The sequence below is a fragment of the Falco rusticolus genome, chromosome 4, assembly GCF_015220075.1.
Source record: "Falco rusticolus isolate bFalRus1 chromosome 4, bFalRus1.pri, whole genome shotgun sequence".
In the NCBI taxonomy this organism is placed as follows: domain Eukaryota; kingdom Metazoa; phylum Chordata; class Aves; order Falconiformes; family Falconidae; genus Falco; species Falco rusticolus.
Window position 1 is genome coordinate 26,140,989 of NC_051190.1, and position 22,977 is coordinate 26,163,965.

Genomic DNA, 22,977 nt, shown 5'->3' on the forward strand with positions numbered 1-22,977 from the left:
GAGCGTCTGTGTGCCTTGGCGGGCTGGGCCCGCTGCTGTAGAAGGAAGAGCTTGTAACTGGCCTGGGCGTGCTGCACGGGTGTCAGCACTGGAGCTCAGCCCACCTGGGTGCCATCCTGCTTACCGCAGAGCCAGCAGTGGCACGGCTCAGCAGTGGCATCCCTTGGCCTTGGCAGGTCCAGCATGTTCGGGGAGAAGGTGGAGACTGTCATGATGCAGAAGCTGAACGACAAAGGCCAGGGCATGGCAGCTCCTCCCAGGGAAGTGAACAGATCGGCCAAGTCGACGTGGACAGGTACCAGCGCTGCAGGGCTGTGCCAGCATCGGGCAGGGAGGTGGGGGTGCGTGGGAAGAGCATACAGCAGCACTTGGGAGGGGCAGGCAGGTAGATGGAGAAGGAGCTTTAGGAAAGGCTGCTCCGCCGCTTGGGACATATTTGCTCTTTCCTGCCGGCTTCTCTTGGAGCCTGAATCTCAGTAAGCCCTGGGCCACCAGTTGTTCTGTGACAGTGGTGTGTGTGACTGTGCACCCTGGGAAAGCTCTGCTCACTGCTTCCCCAGTTCCTGTGCTCTCTGCACCCCTCTGCGGCCACCAGTCCCTTCATCCATCCAGCATGAGAGCGCAAGAGTCTCTGGTAAATAACCAGAGGGGGAAGGCAGGCAAATACCAGGGAAAGTTCAAATGGACAAACAAAGCAAAGAAGAGAAGAGATGCTTCCTACTGGGTCATGCAACATGACAGCTGGCCAGCTGGGCTGGCACAAGGCAGGGAGCAAGCTGTCAGGCCTGCAAGGTCTGGGTGGTCAGAAGTGCCTGGGTGCCCGGTGGAGATGGTCAGCATCAGTTCTCTTACCATGAGCTCTTGGCTTCCTAAGGCGTAGCCTCCCTGGGCCAGGCTGCAGCATGGAGAATTGGAGGCAGCAGCAGTACTCTTGGGTCTGTTGAAGTCCATCACTTCATCTTGATTGATGAATGGTTGTATTATCTTCATCCAGACATTGATTTGCATGGGTGGGTGAAGGAAGCTGTGCTGAGAGAGCCCCAGGGCAGGGTGGCTTGGCAGTCTGAAGGCAGCCAGAGCAACAAATCTGCGTGGTTTTCATGGGTTTGACAGCAGCTCCTCCAGCCAGGCTGGGCATACCCAATGTCCTGGAGCTCTGAAAGAAAGTAGGGAACCCATCCCACTACCCACACCAGGATCCCATCTCTTCAGGCCCACCCTGTTGTCTGCAGATGGGAGGCTGCTCTTCTGAGGCTGGATGTGTTGCAGTGTGCTGTCTGCATTGCTACTTAGTGGGAAATGTTTGGGATAACTCACCTCCAAACTCACCTAGGACTGGTGGTGAGCTCTCTGCTGGGATGAGTGGTGTGCTCAGCCCTTCCTGTACCTGTTGGGACCCTTAATGCTTATGCTTGTTTTCCCTCCTCCTTCCAGTTGCAGATCAAACATTCAGAAAGCGCCTGCTGCCACCCTGGTGCTCCTACCTGGCTCATGGTATCAGTCTCCTCCTCTTTGCCACCTCCACGGGGGTCTCTGTGTGGATCGGGGTGGGCTTTTCCTCCAGCGTAGCCCTCATGTGGCTCATCTCAGGGATATTCAGCTTTCTGGCATCCTTCTTGGTCTGGGAGCCCCTGAAGGTAAGAGTAACATGAGTTCACAGGCACATATCTGTACATGTGTATATATTAGCTGTAATTAACATCTTGTCCAGACACTAATCAAGTCATACTGAATGCTGCATGGATTGAATACTCCCTCCCGTTGCTGTATCCCTGCAGGAGGGGAAGGGTGTGCACACCAGCAGCAGCAGGAGAAGCAGAGCTGGTGGCAGTTTGTTTTAAAGGTTGCCTAGCTGCTCCAAGAGAGTGCTCAGCAGCTGAGCCGTGCTCGCTGTCTGTGCTGAAATGCCCGTGGGAGCTGCTGGCCACGGCGGTTCTGGTGGCACGGCTCTCTGCAGGCTCGTGACACTGCTTCTCTCCCCAGGTTCTGCTGGAAGCCCTCTATTTCTCACTGGTTGCCAAGCGCTTGCACCCAGAGGAAGATGATACCTTGGTGGAGCATCCGTTTGTTGAGCATGTTTCCGAGAAGATCAGCAAAGTCCGACCACCACAGGGGTTTGCCCTTTTCCAGGCCAAGGAGGAGGCCAGGAAGGTCAAACTGCTACACAGGATGCTGAAGGTAAGACATCTCCTGATGCCTGTGGTGCCTAGGGCAGAGGCAGAGTGCTAGCTGTGGAAGCTGAGATACATCCTTGTGTGGGTTCTCCCAGTCCAGCTGTGGTCGATCTCCTGAGCTAGTAGATGCATGTCTCCCATTTCTGCCTCAGTTTCCCCATCTGTAAAAGACTGGCAGTGACATTCATCTTCTCTGTGAAACTCTTGAGATCTGAGGTAACTGGAAGGCACAACCATAAGGGGGTTGATTTGGAGCGGCTGGTGTGTTTGACTCCTTAACTCGGGTGTTTGAGGTTAGAGCAAGGTTTGCAGTGTGGAGTAGACACAACTTGCACAAAAAAAATCACTGGTGGAGTCTTGCGAAACACAGAACTCCCTGTGTAGGAGCAGAAGTTTCAATCTCTCTGTAGCTCATTCAAGACTAATCCTCCACACTTGTGCTGGGAATACACAGCTGCTTTAACAGAGTCAAGTTATTTTTAACTGAGCGATTTCCCTTTAAAGGATGGAAACCCCCGTAACTATCCTATAAGCCGAGCTGCCAGCATATAGGAGCTCGTGCAGGGAGGTTGTGCGATGTGTATCAACTGAAATGTGGTGCCGGGCTGGCTGCTTTCAACAAAGAATATTGTTACGAGCCTGTGGTCTGGGTTTCATTTTAAGCTGCTTCCCATATGGAAAAAGAAAGAACAGCATGCTGCGGGTCCTGATCCTGCTGCATGGCAGGCAGCAGGCAGTGGAAAGCACCGGTTTGCTGCAGGATTGGGAACCAGCCTGTGTTGGGTGCAAACCACCCCGTGCTTGGGTGCAATCCCTTTCCACTCTCTGCCAGAATTTCCTCATCTACATGATGTTCTTGCTGGTGATCCTGCTCACCAACTACGGAGACGCCTCCCGCAACAGCAGGGCCTACCTTCTGCAGAGCTCCATCAAGCAGCAGTTGGGCAGCAACGAATTCCTCCTCATCAAGAGGTAAGTGTGAGGGGTTGGGGAGGAACAGGGTGTTGCTTTATACCAGAGAAGCTGTGCAGGGCTGCAGCGAGGAGTCGGGGAGCAGGCTGGGATTGGCTGCTGGGCTCAGGCTCGACAGTCGCTCCTTTAAGAGGTTCTGGACTCTATGGGGAGCACTGGTGCCTCCGTGGAGCTGGGCACTCACACGAGCATGGCAGAGCAGTGAGCAGGTCTGGTTTTGTCCCTGTGATTCCGCTTCCCTCCTGGAGAACAGAGGGACCTGTTAGGGGTTGAGAGCTTTAATTTCTTTGACTTTCGAGTATTTCCTCAGTGGGGAAGGGACTGTGTGAATTATAGATGTTCATCTTTCTGTATCTGGTGAAAAGGACACAAGTTTGCTCTGGCTCCAAAATTTACAACTATAGGGTTTAGCCACAAAACAACATCACGAGAACCAAAAATAACATCTCATATAAATACAGAGTCCTTCCCTTCCTTGCTCTGCACATACAGTTTAACTAGATTAAATTTTCCCAGCTGAGTTTCCACACTGCTGCAAGCTCCACCAGTCCAGACTGACACTGGAACAGCTGCTGGGGATTAACAGCATCTTTGTACCCATCTCACCACAGACCCCTGGATTCTTCTGTGCAAACAGACATGGCTTGTCCGTGTCATGCAAAGTCACAGAAACTTTCATTCACCGCTGTATGAGTCAGGACTGATTCCAGCAAACTCAGTGGAGTTTATGGGGTGAAAGTGGTGTCAAGGGGGAAAGCAGAGCAGAGTCTGGTCCTACATATAATCTTTTTCCACTGCGCTGCCACAGACCCTCTGGTCTGATCCTCCTCCAGGTGCCAAGTGGATTCAGTCACCTTTAGGTCTTGCATGTCAAATAAATGTTTTCCTGACCACAGCCCAGCTCTTGGGATGGATGGAAGTGCTGCCCCTCCTGCCAGCCAGGCACCCGGCAGGAGAGCAGCTCTCCAGAACTCAGCCCCCCCTCCAGATGAAACACTGCTGGTTGTGGGTGAGACGTGCAGAGGCTGCTGTAGCAGAGTTGCACCAGCAGCTCTGCCTCTCACACCTTTTCCCCATTGCAGGTCAGATCAGTTCTGGGTCTGGATGTCGCAGGTCTTCCTCCCTTACCTCTACAACAACCAGTCAGGCCAGGAGAGCTACAGCACCACACTGGGAGCAGCCCGGCTGCGCCAGCTCCGGCTGCAGGAAGGTAGGTGGGCGAGGGCCCGTGGCTCTGCTGTCACAGGGTGAGAGGTGACAGTCCTGGAGGGTTGAAATGGCCAGGTCTGGGCGTAACTGGGGCTGAGCGAAGCAAGGCTAGAGGTTATGGAGGCAGGTTTTTATTTGCAGCACGTGTATTAGTGGTGCCTCTGGTTCTGCTTCTGCGGAGATGAACTGGGGCAATCGGTCATGGAGATTTACACTTAGGGGTTGACTTGATTGCTGGAGGTGTGACTGAGGCTGGGGAGATGGAGGGGGTTTGGGAAGAAGGGAGATGCTAAGTGTGAAAGCTCAGCTGTGTGCCCCAGCACTATTTGGGTTGTGTTGGGCTCCCCACGGGTTGACAGTGTGGGTCTTGTTGCAGCTGAGTGCCAGCACAGTGCCCGGGACATCCTCCATAGCATGGGCACAGCTGCCAGGAGCAACTGCACCAACTCGCACAGCTTTTCTACTGCTGACTATGCAGCTGGCTGGGAAAGGGCGGCCGTGAATGTGTCAGCTGCGTGGTCCTACTCACCACCCGACCTGACGGGGTAAGTTGCTGCCCAGCCTGCACCTGCACCCCCTGCTCCATCTGCCAGAGACATTGCATCTTTACAGTTGATTTGGTGCCCAGGGTGGTCCCCAGGCCTCGCCTCATGAGGCCAACTGCAGTCCCTGAGCCTGCAAAGTGCAAAAGAACAGAAATGCCAAAGGCCTTCCTTCCCTGGACATGTCCACACTGGCAGTGTGAGTGATGGGAGGCACGTAGCTGCTGCTCACCCAGCTTCCCTAGAGATGTGTGTCACCTTGAGCTGTCTGAGCGGCAGTGTAGTGCTGTCCTCAGGGGCCCAGGGGCAGAGGGCTCAACTCCCCAGCTTCAAGGGCAGAGACGAGCTGCAGGACAAGGTAACCCAGCTGGCCACAGAGGCCGTAGAGCAGCACCGGCTTTCTGTTAAAGTGGGGTGTGGGAGGTTGGCCTTTACCATCATACTGGATATTAAATCACTGCTGGTTTCTGCTCTGGTTTGTTTGTGGATGTGTCTTCATTGAAGTCTGGGGCTGTTCTGAGGTTGGGAACACTTGGGATGGATCAATGTGCTTCTGTAATTTGTCTTGTGAAACAAACAATGAGGCAGCTGTCACCCTTGGATGAGCAGCATAGGGGCTGGGGTCTGCACCTGCACCCTCGCTCCTGGCCTGCTGGGTAGGAGAGCATACCGTGGTTGATCTGTCCTTCAGCTCTCACCTCGTGGCTCCTCTTCCTCTGCAGGGTCTGGTACTGGGGTTACATCTCTTTCTACGATAGCAGCGGTTACGTCCAGGAGCTGGGGGCTTCGCTAGAGGAAAGCAGGGCTCAGCTGAATTTCCTTCAGCAGCACACTTGGATCGACAACATGTAAGTGTGGCGAGGGTGAAGGAATTGTTCTGCTGTCACCCAGGTTTTTAGGGGATGCTGCTGGAGTGTCACAGGGGCAGAGGATCTGTGATCTTACAAAACAGTGGCACCGAAGCCCAGAGCTGGTGTTGTCCCAGTGCCCTGAGCTGCTCTTCTTCCCTTCGCAGGAGTCGGGCAGTCTTTGTGGAGCTGATGCAGTATAACCCTAGCGTGGACCTGCATGCTGCCATCACCCTCCAGCTGGAGTTCCTGGGGGCCGGCCAGGCCATCGCCACGGTCACCATCAGCCCCTTCCCACTGCTGCGGCTCAGCAGGGGTGTCACGCTGCAGCTTCTCATGATGGTCAGTGTGTTACTTCCCCTCTGTGCTCCTCTTCCCTCTTGGTCGCTACACAGAGGGCTCTGGGGACTCATTGCCTGGGCTCCCGGAAGGGCAGCGTTAGTCACTGTGGGCTAAAGCTCCCCTGCGTGGGGCCACTTGTCTCCACACCTGTCACCGCTCTGCTTCCAGGCCTGGATAGCAGACGGAAAACATCCCTGGCACCACCAAAGGGAAGGAGATTCCTCCTCTCTGGTGGCACTTGTTGGTCTTGTCTCAGCCTTTTTGCTTCCTTGGACTCATGCGTGTCGCTGTGGGATCTTGAGGCTTTTGTTCTGTCCTTGGCGGGGACAGCAGCCAGCTGAGCCATGTCCCCAGAGACCTTGCCTGGGCCACGGTTCAGTGTAAGCAGAGCCCTCTTCCCCTGCACACTGCCACCCTGCCCCCAGCGCACTGGACGTGGTTTGAGGAGCTTCACTGCTAGGGATGGAGGGAGCGAGGCACTGAGTGAGCGAGGAGGGCATGGAAGGGCTCGGGGGCGTGCTCCAGCTCTAGGCTGGCAGAACTCAGCCTAGTACATGGGAGTCTTGCCGTTCTGGGGTGCTGCAGGGTCCCCTGGTGCAACACAGCAGTCAAACGTCGCCCTCTTCTTCACTGGTAACCTCTCCGTTCTTCCCTCAGGTCTTCCTCATGATGTTTGTGGTCTACTTCGTGGTGTCTGAGTCGCTGTCCATCAAGAAGGAAGGCAGAGCCTACTTCACCCTGTGGGGCAACTATGGCCAGTGGGTCTTCATCCTCCTCACCACGTGCACCGTGGTGGTGCACCTCAGCCAAGCCACCCTTGCCGACCAGCAGTGGCTCAAGTACCTCAACAACCGCAAGGGTTTCACCAACTTCTACCAGGTGGCCTTTCTCAACACCATCTTCAGCACTTTGGCTGCATCCCTCCTCTTCCTTCTGACTGTGCAGGTATGGAGAGGGCTGGGTGGGAGCAGCACCTGGGCAGGGACGTGTGCTTCCATCCTCCTGTGCTAGCTTGTCATCTGCGCATAGTCCTGTGGCAGGGGCAGCAAAAGGCCCTGAAGTAAAAGCAAATGCAAGACTGTGGTCCAGCTGTGCCAGGCACTAACAGAATGCAACAGGGCTGCTGCCACATCCAGACTGCTGCAGGACGGAGGTGGTGGGCAGTGATGCCACGTGCATCTCTGCTGTAGCACTTCAGGTCTCTAAAGCCTCTGGGCCCTCGGTTCCCTTGGGGAATTAATTCAGCCTAGTGTGGCTGATGGGGTGATTTTGTCTGCAAGGAGCCCACTGACTAGGATGTCCTCTGCTCTGCCAGAGTCTGCATTTCTCAGACTTGTAGAGATGTTTGAAAGACCCTTCCCTGAGCCAGAAGGATCTCACAGCAGCCTCTGTGATGGGCCCATGTTGTAACACCGTGTTCTCTCTTGCTCCTAGGCTGCCCAGCAGCTGCGTTTTGTCAGGCAGTGGTCTGTGTTTGGGAAAACCCTGCGGAAGTCGGCGAAGGAGCTGGCTGCTGCAGGGCTGGCCTTCGCCGTCCTCATCCTGGCCTACGCTCAGCTCGGCTTCCTGGTAACTACCTGCTGTCCCCGCCTCGTCTTGCAGGGGGCTGCCTGGGGTCGCGTGTCCCCTCATCCCTCAGCCTGCTGGGCCCTCTGGGAGCACCGGTGCCCAGCCTGCCCAGGCTGCTCGTCTCCACGGGCCTGGCGCCTTTGACCAGGGGCAGCGTCTTGGCTGTCCCCGCCGCAGCCGATTTGTGGGCCGCTCCTCAGGGCTTATCCTTGTAATGTGGGGTAGTGAGTACTGGTGGTCAGGGGAACATTCTGCCACTGATCCCTTCTCCCGACATCTCCAATGTCCCCTTTGCAGCTCTTCTCCTCCTCCTCGGAGTCCTTCCGCAGCGTTGGCAGCAGCCTCCTGCTGCTGTTTGCCATGCTGCGGGGCAGCGGGACCCTCCGCCCCTGCCTGCCCGAGTCCTCGGGCCTCTACTGCCTGTTCTGCACCAGCTACATCGTCCTGGAGGCGTGGATTGTGCTGAGGCTGTTCACCGTGGTGCTTATCTACAGCTACCGGGAAATGCACTTTGAGCTGTACCGCCCCGCCTTCGAGCCCCAGGACTACGAGATGGTGGAGCTCTTCATGCGCAGGCTGAAAATGTGGATGGGCTTCAGCAAAGCCAAGGAGGTGAGCACAGCCTGGGAGATGCCGTGGGGAAGGGGCCCTGTGGCAGGCAGGCCGCAGAGGTTTGCAGTGTTGATGCCCGCCATCCTTAGCCTTCCCTTTGCCTCTGGCTGCTTCCCGCTGCTGTTCAGTCGGGTTCCTCCGGCGGGTGAGGGCTGGAGCAGCGGCCATTCCCGAGGGCCCAGGGGCTCGGTAGCGATGGGGCATTGCAGAGGGCCCGGCTGCCAGTTCTCGGTTCCACCTGGTTTTGTCTGGGGTCTGTCCCCAGGTCAGGGCCATGGCCTGGCGCACCAGGAAGGGCTGGGAGCAGCCCTGGGGCTGTGTGGAGCGGGACACAGTGCCACAGCACGGCACTCCCACTTCCCAGCTCCTGAAATAACTGCCCGCCCTGCCCCGCACTCCCTTATTCTCTTCCAGTTTCGGCACAAGGTGAGGTTCGAAGGGATGGAGCCGCTGCCTTCCCGAGACTCCAGTGACTCCAAATCCTTTCGGGGCCCCACTCCCAGCGCTGCATCTGACAGCTCCTGGGCTTCCACCTCCTCCAGCCAGCTGGACGGGCTGAGCCTCGTGCTGAGCACCCGGGACAGCCTGGAAGTGGACGCTGACATCCAGCGCCTCCTTTCCCTCTTTGAGATGCTGCTTGCCCAATTTGACCGGGTCAACCAGGTGACAGAGGACGTGTACCGCATCGAGCACCAGCTGGAGGGCTCTCAGAGCCGCCGCTCCAGGAGGAGGGGTACCCAGGTGTCCGAGGATGTCCCGAGCAGGTACTGTGCGGGCAGCACAGAGCAGGGGCCCTCGCCTGAGACCCCCTCCAACACGGACCTGCAGCCCCTGCGGGACGCCCCATTGTCCCCCCACTCTGCTGCCGCCCCACCAGGCACCAGGGGCTCTGTGCCCAGCCGGCTCCTTCGAGCTAGCAGAGGCATCGGCATGGCGGCTTCTGTGCTGCCCCCGCACAAACCCTACGCCGCCGTGGCTCCGGCGGTGAAGAAGAAACGGCCTCTCCGGGCCAAGAACAGGGTGCACCCCACTGTCAAGTAACAGGTGGCCTGCTGGGTATCGCGGGGAGCAGTGCCTCGGAGAGCCGGCAGCGCCTGGAAGTGGTTTGCAAAGGGCGGGCTGTGCCTGCCCTGCAGACCTGGAGCCTCAGGAGCTGCCGCTTCTGATGGCTCCCGCCGCGGCGGCTGTGCCTGCCGGGGCGCACGGGGCTGCTGCCTGCACCGGGGTGGCACCGCTGCCATCCTCCACGGGCCTGACGTCCCCATCGGGTGTGCTGACCTCTCCGCTGGTGGTGCCCAGCACTGTGGGGGAGGCTGTGCAGGGCACGGTCAGTGTGCAGGAAATGCGTTAGCGTAGGGCAGTATTAAAAAGTTGTCTCTGAAATGGCTCCATCTGCAGACAGCCTGCACATGGTGACTGTCACAAGGACACTTTACTGGGGACTGGCACAGGGTGACCGGTACAAAGCTCACCTCCCTTCCCCACTGGCTGTGCCGGAGGGAAAGGGGGAGAGGAGAGCCCCAGGCCTTGAAGGTTTGAATTGAGTCTTGGATTTTTGTCGACCAGGCACACTGTGGAGGAAAGCTACAGCTTTCGAGAAGATATTTAACCCTTTTTTTTTTTTTTTAAGCATAAATATATATAGATATAGATAAATGATATCTACACCCAGATCAGTTAATTTCCAGTATTGGCTACTTTTATCCTCCAGAAATTGGTACTATTATTTGTATTTAAAGAAATCCAATATTTAAGACCAATGACATTGGAAGCTGCAGCGAGCTGCCAGCCCTGCTGCCCGGCCAGGTCGGAGGGGATAACAAGCCGCAGCCGCAGCCCGAGGGGTGCGGAGACCTGGGGCGCTTTCGGCTGTCTCTGAGCGTGGGGTTGCCAACGTGCTGGCTTCACTGCGGTCCCCCACCCACCCCCTGCCCACCCGCCCTCGCCCCCACGCCGCAGCCCACGGGGTGTGGGTGCTGCTGGCTGCTTGGCTTTTCTAATCCAAGGAATGTATTGACGTAAGTATATGTATTTTTTTGGTTTACTTGTTCGTATGTACTGCCCAGCACTTTAAACAATGCTTTCCTCAGCTAACAATGACACATGCGATCTAACAAGAACGGGATAATATATCACAAAAGCAGTATTTTTTTTTTGTTTGTTTGTTTAAATCATAAACTGAAATGAGCAAGCGCTGATGAAGTGAACGCAGCCCCCAGCACGCCCCAGCCTGAGGCAGCCGTGCCGGTGCCTCCTGGCACCTTCCCTACGAGAAGCACAAAGGCGCGGGGGGAGGCAGGTGAAGCCCAAATGGAGCTTTTGGGGGGTCCCTCCAGCCCTGCCACCCCGCAGCTCCCCGGGACTCACCGTGCGCTGGGCTACAGCTGGGCTGTGCTCGCCGTGCCCGGCTGGGGAGGGGCTGCGCTGCGGGGCACCCCCTGCTTGCAGTGCCGGGGGTGCTGAGCAGCAGCTGAAGCCTCCCTCGGGCCTGCGCTCACTTGTTCGTCACCGCTTCACATTATGTATATTGTAAGTAATTTATACGGTGGTTTGTTTTTTTGGTTTATTTTAAATGTATATATTTTTGTATGTTTGCTATATTTTCATAGCATTGGTAACGTGTTTGAAACATGTAGATAGGAGACAGAATACTATTGTCAGAGTTATTTAAAGGATGTATTAAGTGCTTCTTCCTGGGAATGTCCCGTGTATATAAAGTATTAGGTGTCTGTGTGCATGTGGTGCGTGTGCTCTCCTCCCAGCTGAGGTTTGGCCGGGCTGGCTCTGGGCCAGTCAGTGCAGGTGGAGCGGAGCGTGGCGGGGCCGGGGAAGCCCTGCGTGTGCTCCTTGGGGTGTTCCCAGAGCCTGCTGCACGCTTTGGGAATGTTGAGGGCCGGAGGGAAGCTGTTAGGCAGCGAGACCAGGTGGGCGGTGCCGTGGGGTGGGTTAGTCTGCGTCTTGCTTCTGACGCTGGTGGTCCTGGCAGGGGGGACCTTTCTGGGCAGAGAGAGGGGTCTCCCCAGTCACCTCATGGCTCATCACATCCCCCTGTCTCCCCATCCAGCTCCCAGCACTTCTGCCGTGCTGCGTTAGATGCTTTTAAAGATTTTATTCCAGCTGGCTGTGGGCTCCGGTGCCTCCGGGCGCCTGAGGGACGGAGGGACGCGGGGTGCGCTGTGTGATGGCTTTGGGGCTGGTGGAAGTTGCCTTCGAAAAACTCAGTTGATGTGAAGGACAGAGGCTGTGGAAAGGTTGCAGAAGGATGGGAGCAGGAGAAAACACGTGTGCTGTAGCTTGAAGATTGCTGAAAGTGAGATGGTGGTTGGTCACCACAGAGGTTGTTGAAAGAGCAGATTGCACAGAGGGAAGTAGAGAGGAGAGGGGAGAAAACTAATTCTGGTAACCGCGAAGCTTTTGTAATGGGAAGGAAAGGCCGGCAGAGGAGGAGATGACAGGAGTGCCCAGAGCGCGGCAGCGGGAGCTGGAGGTTCCCAGCCCGGCGGCAGCAGGTGCCTGGAGCAGGTAGACAGCAGCGAAGGGCCGCAGTGCTGGCGTCAGGGCTGCTGGTAGAAGCGATTTGTTCCTCCTTTTACAAACGGCTCCATCTGCTCCACAGCTTTTCTGGTATCTAAAAGTGGTTTTCAAGCCAGAGATTTAAAACAATTTGCCTTGGGGTTTTTGGTCCTGTTTACTTACCCAGGCAGCACAGCCACCAGGCTCGGCTCCGGTAGATGCCCGTGACTTTTTTTGGTGACAGGGGTACAATGCTGGTGCATGTGCCTGCAAGCCATGTCCGAAAACCCTTAAGGCAGTAAGAGGAGCAGCTGTGAGATGTACCAGGACACCTGGGATGTGGCTCTGCGGCTCTGATACTGGCGCTGGGCACACATCTGCAGTTGCATCCAGCTGCTGAGCTCGCCACCCCTCCGGCATGCCCTCCCGGGGCTGGGCAGGCCAGAGCTGTAAAGCAGAAGCCCGTTCGGTGAGGTAGGCGCAGGCACAGGTGAACCGCAGGAATTCTGTTCTACTTCTGTCCTTAAAAGCCAAAGTTCCTGACGTTCTAGCTGTGCCTCAGAAGGAGAGGCACTGGAGAAGTATTGAGTTGTGTAAACAGCAACTACTCACAGACAAAAACAAGTTGCTCACCTCCTAGCCCCGCTTGGTAAGCACGCAGGAATTTTTTTGGCCAACAAAGTGATGGAAAAAGGAGAGTAATGGTAGGAAGGCGCTCGCTGGCACGTGCTGCTGGGTGGGCCACCAGCTTTTACTCGCTTTTGGGTTCCTACATGGGAGATCTAAGCACAACTGCACCAAAACAGCCACTTTAACCTCTAGCTCCGTACCCGGCTGCACCCCTGCACCCCTTCCCCACTGCAGCGGAGCAGCGTGTGTAGCTCCAGCCACCCCGAGGGCCATGTGAGAGCGTTCAGCGAGTTAAACAAACCAAGCAGGTCTTGGAAATCTCTTGCATCTTCAAGAGCCTAAAAGTTCAGTTCAAGATCCACAGTTCGGGTCTCAGCACCTCCCCACCCTCACGGCTTGACTGTGCCCATTTAAAAGAGCCACTAACTGGAGTTGAGCGCAGGGAGGAGAGCCAGAGGCAAGAGGCAGCAGCGAGCCGGGGCCCGACTGCTCCCAACAGCCTTGAATAAGCTACGGGAGGCAAGCGGGCGGTGTAACCGGGATGCTCCCGAAGTGAGGCACCGGGATTTTTGTTCCCAGGTGCCCGTTTCTTACCAAGCTTGTTCTGTGTGTGTGTGAGTGACTTGATGCGTGTGACTGACTTACCAAGCGCTTCTTCTAATCAAAGAGGAGCAGAAACAGGATAAGACAACTGCCCTACTTCTTTCCTTCATTGGAAGTACGGAGAGCAGCTCTGGAACCCCCAGTTGTTTCTTGAAAAGCCAAACACCTCCGCGCGGGCCCGTGCGCGCGGCGGGCACCACTGACAGCTTTCGAGCAATGATAGTTCTCATCGCAGCATTTATTTGTACAAACTGTAGCGACACTCACAGGGTTCCTTCACTGTCCCAGCTAAGGTACCGCGTACACATGCACTTAGCTGCAGCCGGAGTTACTAGTCACAGTTAGACCCTCGACAGCAACAAACCTGACTTGCAGCCCTAGCCAAAAAATACTCCTGAATGTATATTTCTGTGTTTGTAGTCACCAAGAGAGGGTTTCTTATTTATTGTCTTAAGCCTCACAAAGATGCAACAGTATCAAGCTGCTTAAATAAACAACCTTATCCATTAGTTTAAAAGGGAGAGGGAGGGACTTAAAGAAGTGCTTTTTTTTTACAAAAACCAAACAAACCAAAGCAAATTATTATGACCGATATGCCACCTGTTACTGTCCGGTCAGCATTTCACTGCGAACAAAACTATTGTATTTTGTAACTGTGGGGATGTTTCTTAGAAAATGACAAGGTCAAATAAAAGATGACTGCTATAACCTGGCTCTGGTGCTTTTGTTAACACTCGCTTGCTTCAGCCCAGTCGGCACCACCAGCGAGAGCTCAGCAAAGGCTCGGGGCAAAGCAGCGCCTGCCAGAGCTGCTCCCAGGGCACTCCTCCCCACCCCACTGTCATCCTCTTTGTCTCTGACCGGAATTTTCATTAAGGTTTCCGGCACAAGACACCTTCTTACACCAGCCAGCCTACTGGGGCGGCTCTGGGTTGTAATTAGTGACATCAGCTTGTCCGTGAGGGCTCTGCAGTCAACGTAAAGGAGCCTCAGCCCGGCAGAGGGTGGCACAAGGGCTCGCTCGGCCCCGGCTGCACAAACCTCGGCGAGGGCACGCGGCTGCTCTGGCTCCCCTGGGTGGGCAGCGTGACAGAGGCGGCCCCTGTCCCAGGGCCACCTGAAGCTGAACCAAGGGAGCATCCCCAGCGCAGGCACTGGAACACAGCCCGGTATCGCACCCCGTCCAGCACTGGGTTACTGAAATGAGTGACACAGATCAGAAAATGGAAAGGGGAAAAGGAGAAAGGAATTTACATTATTACGAAACAGTCAGAATCTTCCCAGGCCGGCAAGAACCCACTGACCAGAAGAATATTTTATTTCCTTTATGACTTGGAAACACTCAAAACACAACATACACTTAGAGTTCCCAAACAGCCCTGCACAAGCTAGTAGCATCACTTCAGTCCCCTCGCCTGCCACTTCACAGTTCCCTGTGCAGATTGCACTTGCTTCATCGCCATCGCAAGGGCGCTGCTGTTACCTGGTACCAAAAAGCCGCGCTTCCCATTTATTGACAGAGCAGGAGATAAAGTACTCACAGTATAGTCCAGCTTACATGGTTTCTCCCAGTTTGGTAGTGTAGTGTCTGATGACCATCTTACCACAAGATGGGCTACATAATCCCGTTCCACCTGTACCCGCATGCACGGACAGGGCCGCTCGTTCCCGAGGTGCCAGGAGGAGACTGTCACTATGCGTTAGTGCAACAGGCAAAACTCACTCGGAGATGATGCCCCAAGACATGTCAATAGTCTTTCAAAAAAGGATTTACTGGGTGCACGGAGAAGGACAAGAGTTACCCCAGCATCGCTGCAACCAGTGGAAATCCTGCAGGTGAACCTGGAAGCCAGGTCTGTCCTTGGGCTGGATCCCTGCCATCAGCCTGGGAGCTCGGGCCGGTCATCACAAGCACCTTGTGGCCCAGCGCTCTGCTGCTCGGGCAAGTGGCATCTGCCCCCCTCTTCTGTGTTACTTCTGGCAGCAAAATTGTTTCTGTTGAACGAGGAGGGGTTGCTGTGAATCTCTCTAAATGGAGATGAATCCTTGGGAATTTAAGCAGCATCTGGCAGGTCACCCGAGAACCCAAGTTAACTCTTGCCAGAGCTGGCAGCAGAACGTGTCTGAGCCTGAAGAGTTCAAGTGCTGAGAGGCACCGAGGCTGGGAGAGGAGCTGGGATTCCAGGGTGCTTAGAAATAGTGACTGGATTTTCAGTACTTCATACTTCATTCCCAATAAAATCATCAAAATTCCTGCATCTTCCAACTACTTGATGAACTGCAGAATATCATACTTTGTCTGCTTCCACCAGACGCCGGTGTGGAAGGAGTCCAAAGAAAGGTTCTGCAGGAAAATTCCCATCGGAGATGGAAGCCTTGAAACAGCTCAAACCAAATAAAAACAAAACACATAGAGTTGGTCCTCTCCTGGAGCATCTGCTGGGGATACAGTGTCCTCATCCGACAACAGTGGCAGGCTGAGACAGTGAAACGTTCAAGCCTCCCGGTGTGGTTCAATGCCGAGTCCACGTGCAAGCAGCACAGCCACGCCGCGCCTGCCAGCCCCTCCTCTGTCCATGCAGCCGCACGGAGCCGGCACGCAGGTAAAACGCTTCCGCTGCCTCGTCCGTCCCAGAGCACACACCGACCCGCTGGGACCTACACGAACTCGGTGAAGTCGTCCACGGAGGAGATCAGCCGCTTCCTCTGGCCGGTCTCATAGGTGGGTGGAGGGTCCTGGGCGATCTGGGGAGGGGGCTTTGTCGGAGCAGAGGGATGCATCTGCAGGGGAAGGCCGGGGGTCTGGTACTGGGTTTCTTCACGTAGCTGGAAGTCAAATGAGAACAGGTAAGCTCCATTCTCTGAAACTCACTCTGGGCAGGGCGGAACAGGTTACGCAGGTTTGTCCCACCTTCCCTAGCACAGGGCCGAGGGGGTGCAGCTCTGTGTCCAGATACTGGGGTTCCCAAACCCTTTGCCACCAGGGATGGAAGCTCACATGTCCAGACCTACACTGCTACGCTTGTCATTCCCACAAGAGCTGGATTCTAACCTTCACGCATGTATTGCTCCTCTTACTCGGCAAGTTTTGACAGCTGATTTTAGCGTGCCTTGTTTGTAAGGCAGAGCCCAGTTCCAAAGCCGCAGAACAGCCAGCTTTACTCACCCGGTGCCGTAGCCTCTTGATATGGCGCAGCCTTGCAATCCATTTGGATGGGTAGGTGTCAGTAGGGTTTGATCGACTATGATGAACCTGGGACGCCATCTAATGTGGGAAGGGTGGGGAGAAGCAGGGAATGAGAGGAGGCACATTAACATAACCACAGCAATAAAATGAACAGCACATCTCAGTACAGTTTGACAGCAACTGAAATACAGCTCTAAGTTATAACCGTTTACGTACTAACTTTGACTTCAAAGGTTGACAGCAATAACTGAAGCAGAAAACTTACTTATTTGCTTTCACAAGCCCTACTCATTTCCTTGGAAGCTGGTGACGGACTAAGACACCAGCTGAAAGACAGCAGGTCTTGGGGAGCTCAGGGGTACTCACGTTAGCGTGCAAGGCCATCTGACGGGCCACGAAGGGCAGGTTCTTATCAGAGATGATCTTGGCAACACTCGTGTCCACGAGACCCTCCATGTCTTTATTTTAAAAGAATAAGAAAAAAAAACCTTGTAAGACAGTTAAGAACAAGCCAAAGGTTGCCAAGTAACTAAACAGATATGTAACATAAACCTGAGGGACCGCATCACAGAACCTCAGAAGTTCCTTTCCATCCAGCTCCACGGCTCTAATTGTAACAGAACTCACGCTGCAACTTAACACAGCTGGTGCCCAAATTCCAGCTGCTCTGTAAAGGTTTGAGGAGAGACTGCTGGGCCCGCGTCGCAGAACCAGAGCGTGAGTGCAAAACACCCAGAAGTGCCCCTTTGATCAGAGGACAGCAAACGCCCCTGCAGCTCACTGCACCAGCACTGCTGAGCTCGCACGGAGCCGTGACCAGTTCCCAAGTATCGGGCCCTGTGGTGCTGGAAAGGACAGCAGAGGCCAAAGCCACAGGGACCTCCACCTCCTCTCTCCTCCAGTATTCCCAAGCAACTGTTGGAGGGACCTGCTCTGCTCTGCTGGCACTTTGTCTTAAGTCTGAAGAGAGTGTGAGTGGTACAACGGGAAGATACCTCTTATCTTGGGGAAGATACATGAACAGGACATATCCAGGCATAACTGGGCAGCAAATGGCTTTCGGAGAGTTTCTCCTGGAAGTTTTTACTTTTGAAACACAAAAATGCTGCAAAGTGAAGGCAGTTATTGCACCACCAATACGGGAAAGCCTGAGAACAAAGGCTGGAGGGATTCCTACCTTTCCGACACTGCAGCGTCACCAGGTTACAGTCATAGTCAAGCGGTGTGATGATAACGTGCACAAAATTGAACTGACCCTGGTCAGAAAACGATAAAACGGTCATATACATTTTACTAGCAGCCATCGTGACTTGTGAATGCCATAAACACACATGTGAACCCACCAAGGCAAATAACCTCCATTCATGATCTCGACACTGTTTGCTAAGATAACACGCATCAGATTAAGGTTTTACAACCACCCACGCGCCTGTTTCATAACACACCCACAAGTAAGATCTTGTACCTTTATTGTTCCCAGTTTAAAGTCTTCTCCAGAATCATTGTAAATGATAGAGACAAAATCATTCCCCAGGTGCCTTTTCTTGTCACAGCGATATTTATCCAAATCCTTTGTGGGCATCAGAGTAGCAATGTGGAAAATGGCTGAAGAGGAAACAGAAAAATCCTCAGGCTGGCCTGGGAAAGCAGTGCTGCAAGCAGCGGTGGGCAACATGCAGCACTTTTCTGGAAGACAAAGCAGTACCAGCACCACAATAATAAAAAAATAGTTATGCCCCCTCGATAGGTTCGTCCCCATTTGTGACAGCTGAATCCATTCCCACTGGATTGCCCCAGTGGTACCTGGAGCACGGAGCGCAGTGGCCAGCGAAAAGGCCGTTCCTGAAACTCCCTCCAGTTTTTAGATCCTGCCCTGCCAAGCCTTCCCCAGCACCGCACTCAGCAAAGTGCATTAAGGGCCCGGCTGTCAGCGTGTGCCCCGCACACACTGGGAGCAGCGTGCTGTCACGCCGGCCAGCTGCCTCCTCATAGGAAACGAACAGGGAACTGCCGAAGTGCTGCCGGGGGTCTCCTCCGTGACCACAGCAGCACGGTGAGCAGAGGCTGGTTTCAGGAGGAAGAGTTAAACAGCTTAAACCAGGAGTTCCCCTAACTGAGCTCTGCAGAGCACCAGGGCCACAGTGAGTAACCTGCAGCTGCTCCGCTGAACCGGGCTATGTACGGGATGCAGAGAACTGTATGAAAAATCTGGGAAGTTCATCATGGCTTGTTGGATCCTGGATGGTATCTGCACTGCTTGGTGCTGCCAGAGCTGGGTAATGCTGCAGTTCAATTAGCAGTGACCACAGTAATGACAACCCTCCCGCTTTCAGTACTGTCCTTCAGAGAAACGCTTAGCAGTTCTGACACGTACACGCTACCCTCTGTTAACGGCCTTCACAGCAGCTCAAGAACAAACCTCTACGCCAAACCATATCAACCTTCAATAAAGCACACTATTTTAAAATTGCTGTAGAGTAAGTAAGGCAGGTATATGCACCTCTCCAAACTGTAACATGTGGCTTGCAGAGATACCAGAGAGAGAACGGGAAGAGAACAAAGCCCCAGGTTGTCTTTACCACATCCCTGGAAAAGAAACTGTTTGCAGAAGGCAGGTCAGTCTCAAGATGAGAAGAGACCATCCTTCCACTTCCAGCTTCTGGAGCCACCTTACCTTGCATAATGTCATCGTGCCAGCAGTAGGTGAACTGTCCGTCCTCCCCACACACGTCCAGGCCACCAAGGTAAATTTTATCCGGCTGACAGTCTTTGAGCTCAATGAGCTTCCCTAACCCAGTCAGGAACTCCGTATAGCGATAGGATCCGTGTTCATTTGACAGAATTGCGATTTCATTGTTACTCTAGGAAGTAAGAACATGGGAGTCCCACACTGAGCGCTGAGAGCACTCAATCAGCACCAGTGATGGTTATTACCCTCCTAGAAGGGCTTCAGGCAGGCACTGATTTTCAGTGCAAGAAACTAAGGAAAAGGCAGGCTACTGCAGCAGCAGGACAAATCTCACAGCTGCAGTAGCACTCCCTGGCCTTCTGTGCAGATGTAACTATTGCAGGATTGATGCGTCTGCACACAACTCACCTGGCCCTCTCCAACGTAGAGCACTGCGATCTTGTGTGTGTCGTACGAAGGGATTTGATCCAGGAGCTGCACCGATCTTTCAAACGTCTACAATCAAAACATCGGTCACGTCTTTAAAAACTTTACCTCTGCACACGCACTGCCCTCCCTAAAAGCCCTTCAGGACAATGAAGTAAGCACAATTTCCTGACCTTCACTAGTGACTTCCTTGACAAATGCTGCCCAACTCTGTCCTGCAAGGGCACAGGACATCATCAGTCCGAGGTACAGAGCAGTGCTTATGGCATCTGCCACCACACCTCCTTGGTTTTGTACTACAGGTGAGATCGATCTGGCAAACTGCACGGGTTAGATGCGCTTGCCATGACAAATTACATCACATCTTCATTTAAGCTCCAAGCATGAAAAATTATCACGTGCCGTGCTCTGGAGAACGTTTTTAGCCCAAGGCATCACCTCCTCTCACCGAGGCTCCCTACGGCCTGACCACCCGAACCTGAAGTGAGGGGAAAACCACCAGCAGGGGGTCTGTGGTGCTCAGTTCACAGGACCCCCAATTCCAGCACTGCTCCTCCAGGAAGTTTATGACTAATTTCTCATGTGGCCGCAGCTCCTTGGCCACTCCCGGTTATATGGAGGGCTGGCAGGTTTGCCCAGTGACATTCTGCCAGTATCACCTAATGCTCAGTTCTCAGCCGGCACTCCTACCAGCAAGCCCCAAAACTCCACAAATCATCCTGCCTTCTGGCTGGGATTCTGGAACGGCACCAGCACAATCTCCCAATGTCTCAAATTCAATCCAGAGCCATAAAGCGGGAGCCGCCAGGGCTGGGGTACAGAATATCTCCCACCTGTAGCATTGTTGGTAGGAAACGCCTTTAAATCACATCATCTGAGCTGGATGTTCATTACTATCATTTATGTTAAAAAAAAGTAATGAGCTTAGAAAAATTAACTGCAAGAATTAAAAAAAAAATAAATAAATCCTTGCCTACCTCATTTGGCAACAAAAGGGGCTTGTTGTTTTCATCGCCAAAGAATGGGGAGTGGTACAACTGTAAAAACACAAAGCTAAGGGGGAGAGGGAGGAAAAAGGCTTGTTACCATAAAAGTTACGTCCATTTTGATCTGTTGTATATAAGAACGTTATGTACAGAATTAAAAACAGAGGCGATTAAAATGCTAACAGAGTATTACTCATTTTCTACAGACGCTAGGTACCTGGACTGCCTGCAGTTTGTAATAGACCCCGTCATAAAATACAATGGTTATGTCAAACAGCGGCAGCTGCGCAAATTCCCCGTTCAAAAGGCAATCTTTATGCAGAATGGAGGAGTAGGAATGCACTCCTGCCTCACAGCTACGGGGGCAGTTCTAGGCTAGCAGAGAAAACTATTTTAGAGACGTGTATTTTACCTGCCCTCAGTAAGGTGAAGATTGTCACATAATGCAATTTTGAGCAAAACCCAACTATGACACCCCCTTTCCTTCTTCTTAGTATTTTGCACATTGTATTTCTTGAACTGCAAGACTAGTAAATACATCCTGGTCACAGCAGAATTAACTCTAGGTGACCTGCACTCAAGCCACATGTCCATTTGGACCCTAACCTGGGATAAAGAACATAAGGAAACTATTTATGTATTTCTTTCACCATTTAAGTGACCTGTTTCCTAAATCACAGTTAGTTTGGTGGTAGTGGGTTCAACATGTCTGTATCAGCTCCTGAAAAAACAGGTAATTAATCTTTCTTTTTAATCAGATACAGTTTTGTAGATCCCACAAAACCAGCAGACCCCCTCAAACGAATCCAGCCACGGCTGCGGCTCTGAGCTCACCGTTTCCAGCTTCAGACCAGCCCCTCCACCCACCTTGGGTTTATCCCAGGTACTTTCTCAGCATTGGAGGCTGCTGTCCTGCTCTTGAAGGCATCTCTCTCGATCCTTTTTCCCCTCCTTGATGGGGCTGAGTCAGAGATGGTGTACCCTCGGGGCCGGTGCCCGGAGGGGGAGCGAGGCGAGGTGACAGGACCGGTGCCATCCAAGCCACCTGACCCAGTCACTCCAGTGTCCTCCCCCTTGCCCAGCCAACTGCCCAGTCCTTCCCCTTCCAGGTTCCCAGACTGGGATTTGGATTTCACTTCTGTGCTCAGCCTCCTTGTTACTTCTCTGCCATTTGCATCTTTGAGGACCTCCTGCAGCGTCTGTAGCTCGGGGGAAGAACTCGACTTGCTGAGCGGCTGGGATGGCTGGAAGGAAAGCTCCTCCAGTGTTCGGCCGTCCTCTGACGGCAGGACTCTCCCGATGGGAATTCCACCCTCTACCAGGTCTTCCGACTTCAGAGATTTTTCTTCTTGGCTGGAGGTTGAGGAGGACTTAAAGAGGGAGAAACCAAGATTAACAGTTTTCCTGCTACTCAAAATAAAAGCTGACAACAGTAGCGCTCTAGGCACCCCGACACTTCCAGCGAAAGGCGAGCGGAAAGGTGCCAAGTACAACGCAGCGCAGGCTGCGCCGCTGCACAGAACAGGCAGGTACTGCCACCGCTCTGCGGGCATCGCTCGCAGGCCACCCCCACTCTCAGTCGTGACCCCATGGCACCATGAGTGACTTGTTTCAGAGGGTGCCAAGAGGGACTCATCCGAGCACGGGCACTTCTCCCGTGTGGCTAAAGATGGGGCTGCCACAGAGGACACAACTGCTTAACCTGTTTTTTCTTACCCTGCTGTAAGGCTCCTGGGGTTTACCAAACCTTTCCTCACTCAGGACTTGTTCAGAGCATGAAGTCTCAATGTCCTCGCTCTCTGGAGACTCAGCTGGGAACTCGGTCTCCTTTAGCTCCACCTCTGAGGGGCTCCCTTCCTCCAGCACCACCGCGGATTCTATCGAGACACAAGGCAGAAGAACTGAAGTCTGTAGAGAGGCACAGACCGGCAGGCCCCCATCCTCTCCTCTGAAGTACCAGCCTTTTCCCTACGGGATTTCAACGGAAGGCCACATTGAATGACTGCTCTGGTTCTTTGATTTCTTGTCATGTCAGACTTGCTCCTGGTCCCCCTTTCTGCATAGAATAACTGATCACCTTACCCTCACAGCAAAGGGCTGCATCTGCTTTGGCCAAAATAAGTGCAGCTGTTTCCAATTGTTACTGATGAACAAGCAGGGGACAATGAGGAAATGGGACCTTGTACATCAATGCTCGGTTATCAGGACAGACAGGAACTACAGAGATGTAAGAAAGTACAAGACTAGCATTAAAAGTTCATCGTTATCCAGGCAATGAAGACATCAGTTCTATGCGAGGGGGCAAAAAATTAAGTTTTTCTTGTACTGAAATGCAATGCTCCTGTGCCTTGTAGTGGTCTAGAAGGAGATAAGAAATTTTACAAGGAGCCATTTACCTGCAGTTTGGCAGTTTTTCTGGTATGTCTCAGTAGAAGCAAAACAATTCAGCCCTAGACGTATGAAAGGACACGAGAGCAAAAGTAATACATGCACTGCAGCAGTACTGGGAAACCTGCATGTGGCATCTGATCAGACAAATGGTTAATGAAACCACGCTGACAAGAAAGCTCCTTGAAGCCTTGCCTAGGGTGGAGGAGGTTATCGCAGCACTTAACCTTGTCTCTACTCCAGGCAGTGACCCTGACCACAGGGATGAGTCTGACCAAAGGCCCCTC

The 22,977-nt window shown here is 53.6% G+C and overlaps 2 protein-coding genes across 10 annotated transcripts in view; one reads left to right on the plus strand and one right to left on the minus strand.

Annotated features, from left to right (window-relative positions):
- The window catches only part of PKD1 (polycystin 1, transient receptor potential channel interacting), a 98,892-nt gene extending 85,173 nt beyond the window's left edge, over window positions 1-13,719 (plus strand). Inside the window, exons 35-46 of the mRNA XM_037383310.1 lie at window positions 177-295; window positions 1,435-1,637; window positions 1,984-2,178; window positions 3,007-3,146; window positions 4,229-4,356; window positions 4,732-4,900; window positions 5,620-5,745; window positions 5,913-6,087; window positions 6,745-7,032; window positions 7,522-7,656; window positions 7,954-8,268; window positions 8,683-13,719. Coding sequence (XP_037239207.1) covers window positions 177-295; window positions 1,435-1,637; window positions 1,984-2,178; window positions 3,007-3,146; window positions 4,229-4,356; window positions 4,732-4,900; window positions 5,620-5,745; window positions 5,913-6,087; window positions 6,745-7,032; window positions 7,522-7,656; window positions 7,954-8,268; window positions 8,683-9,309 — 2,620 coding nt within the window. The 3' untranslated portion in view covers window positions 9,310-13,719. The remainder of the gene's footprint in view (window positions 1-176; window positions 296-1,434; window positions 1,638-1,983; window positions 2,179-3,006; window positions 3,147-4,228; window positions 4,357-4,731; window positions 4,901-5,619; window positions 5,746-5,912; window positions 6,088-6,744; window positions 7,033-7,521; window positions 7,657-7,953; window positions 8,269-8,682) is intronic.
- A 553-nt stretch (window positions 13,720-14,272) lies between these two features.
- The window catches only part of TSC2 (TSC complex subunit 2), a 35,311-nt gene continuing 26,606 nt past the window's right edge, over window positions 14,273-22,977 (minus strand). For all 9 annotated transcript variants that reach the window (XM_037383316.1, XM_037383313.1, XM_037383317.1 and 6 more), the window contains 10 exons: window positions 22,019-22,179; window positions 21,170-21,672; window positions 20,294-20,369; window positions 19,299-19,385; window positions 18,876-19,062; window positions 17,667-17,806; window positions 17,379-17,457; window positions 16,568-16,659; window positions 16,181-16,279; window positions 14,273-15,840 (listed from right to left, as the gene is read on the minus strand). In XM_037383316.1, the coding sequence (XP_037239213.1) occupies window positions 15,673-15,840; window positions 16,181-16,279; window positions 16,568-16,659; window positions 17,379-17,457; window positions 17,667-17,806; window positions 18,876-19,062; window positions 19,299-19,385; window positions 20,294-20,369; window positions 21,170-21,672; window positions 22,019-22,179 (1,592 nt within the window). In that variant the 3' untranslated portion in view covers window positions 14,273-15,672. The remainder of the gene's footprint in view (window positions 15,841-16,180; window positions 16,280-16,567; window positions 16,660-17,378; window positions 17,458-17,666; window positions 17,807-18,875; window positions 19,063-19,298; window positions 19,386-20,293; window positions 20,370-21,169; window positions 21,673-22,018; window positions 22,180-22,977) is intronic.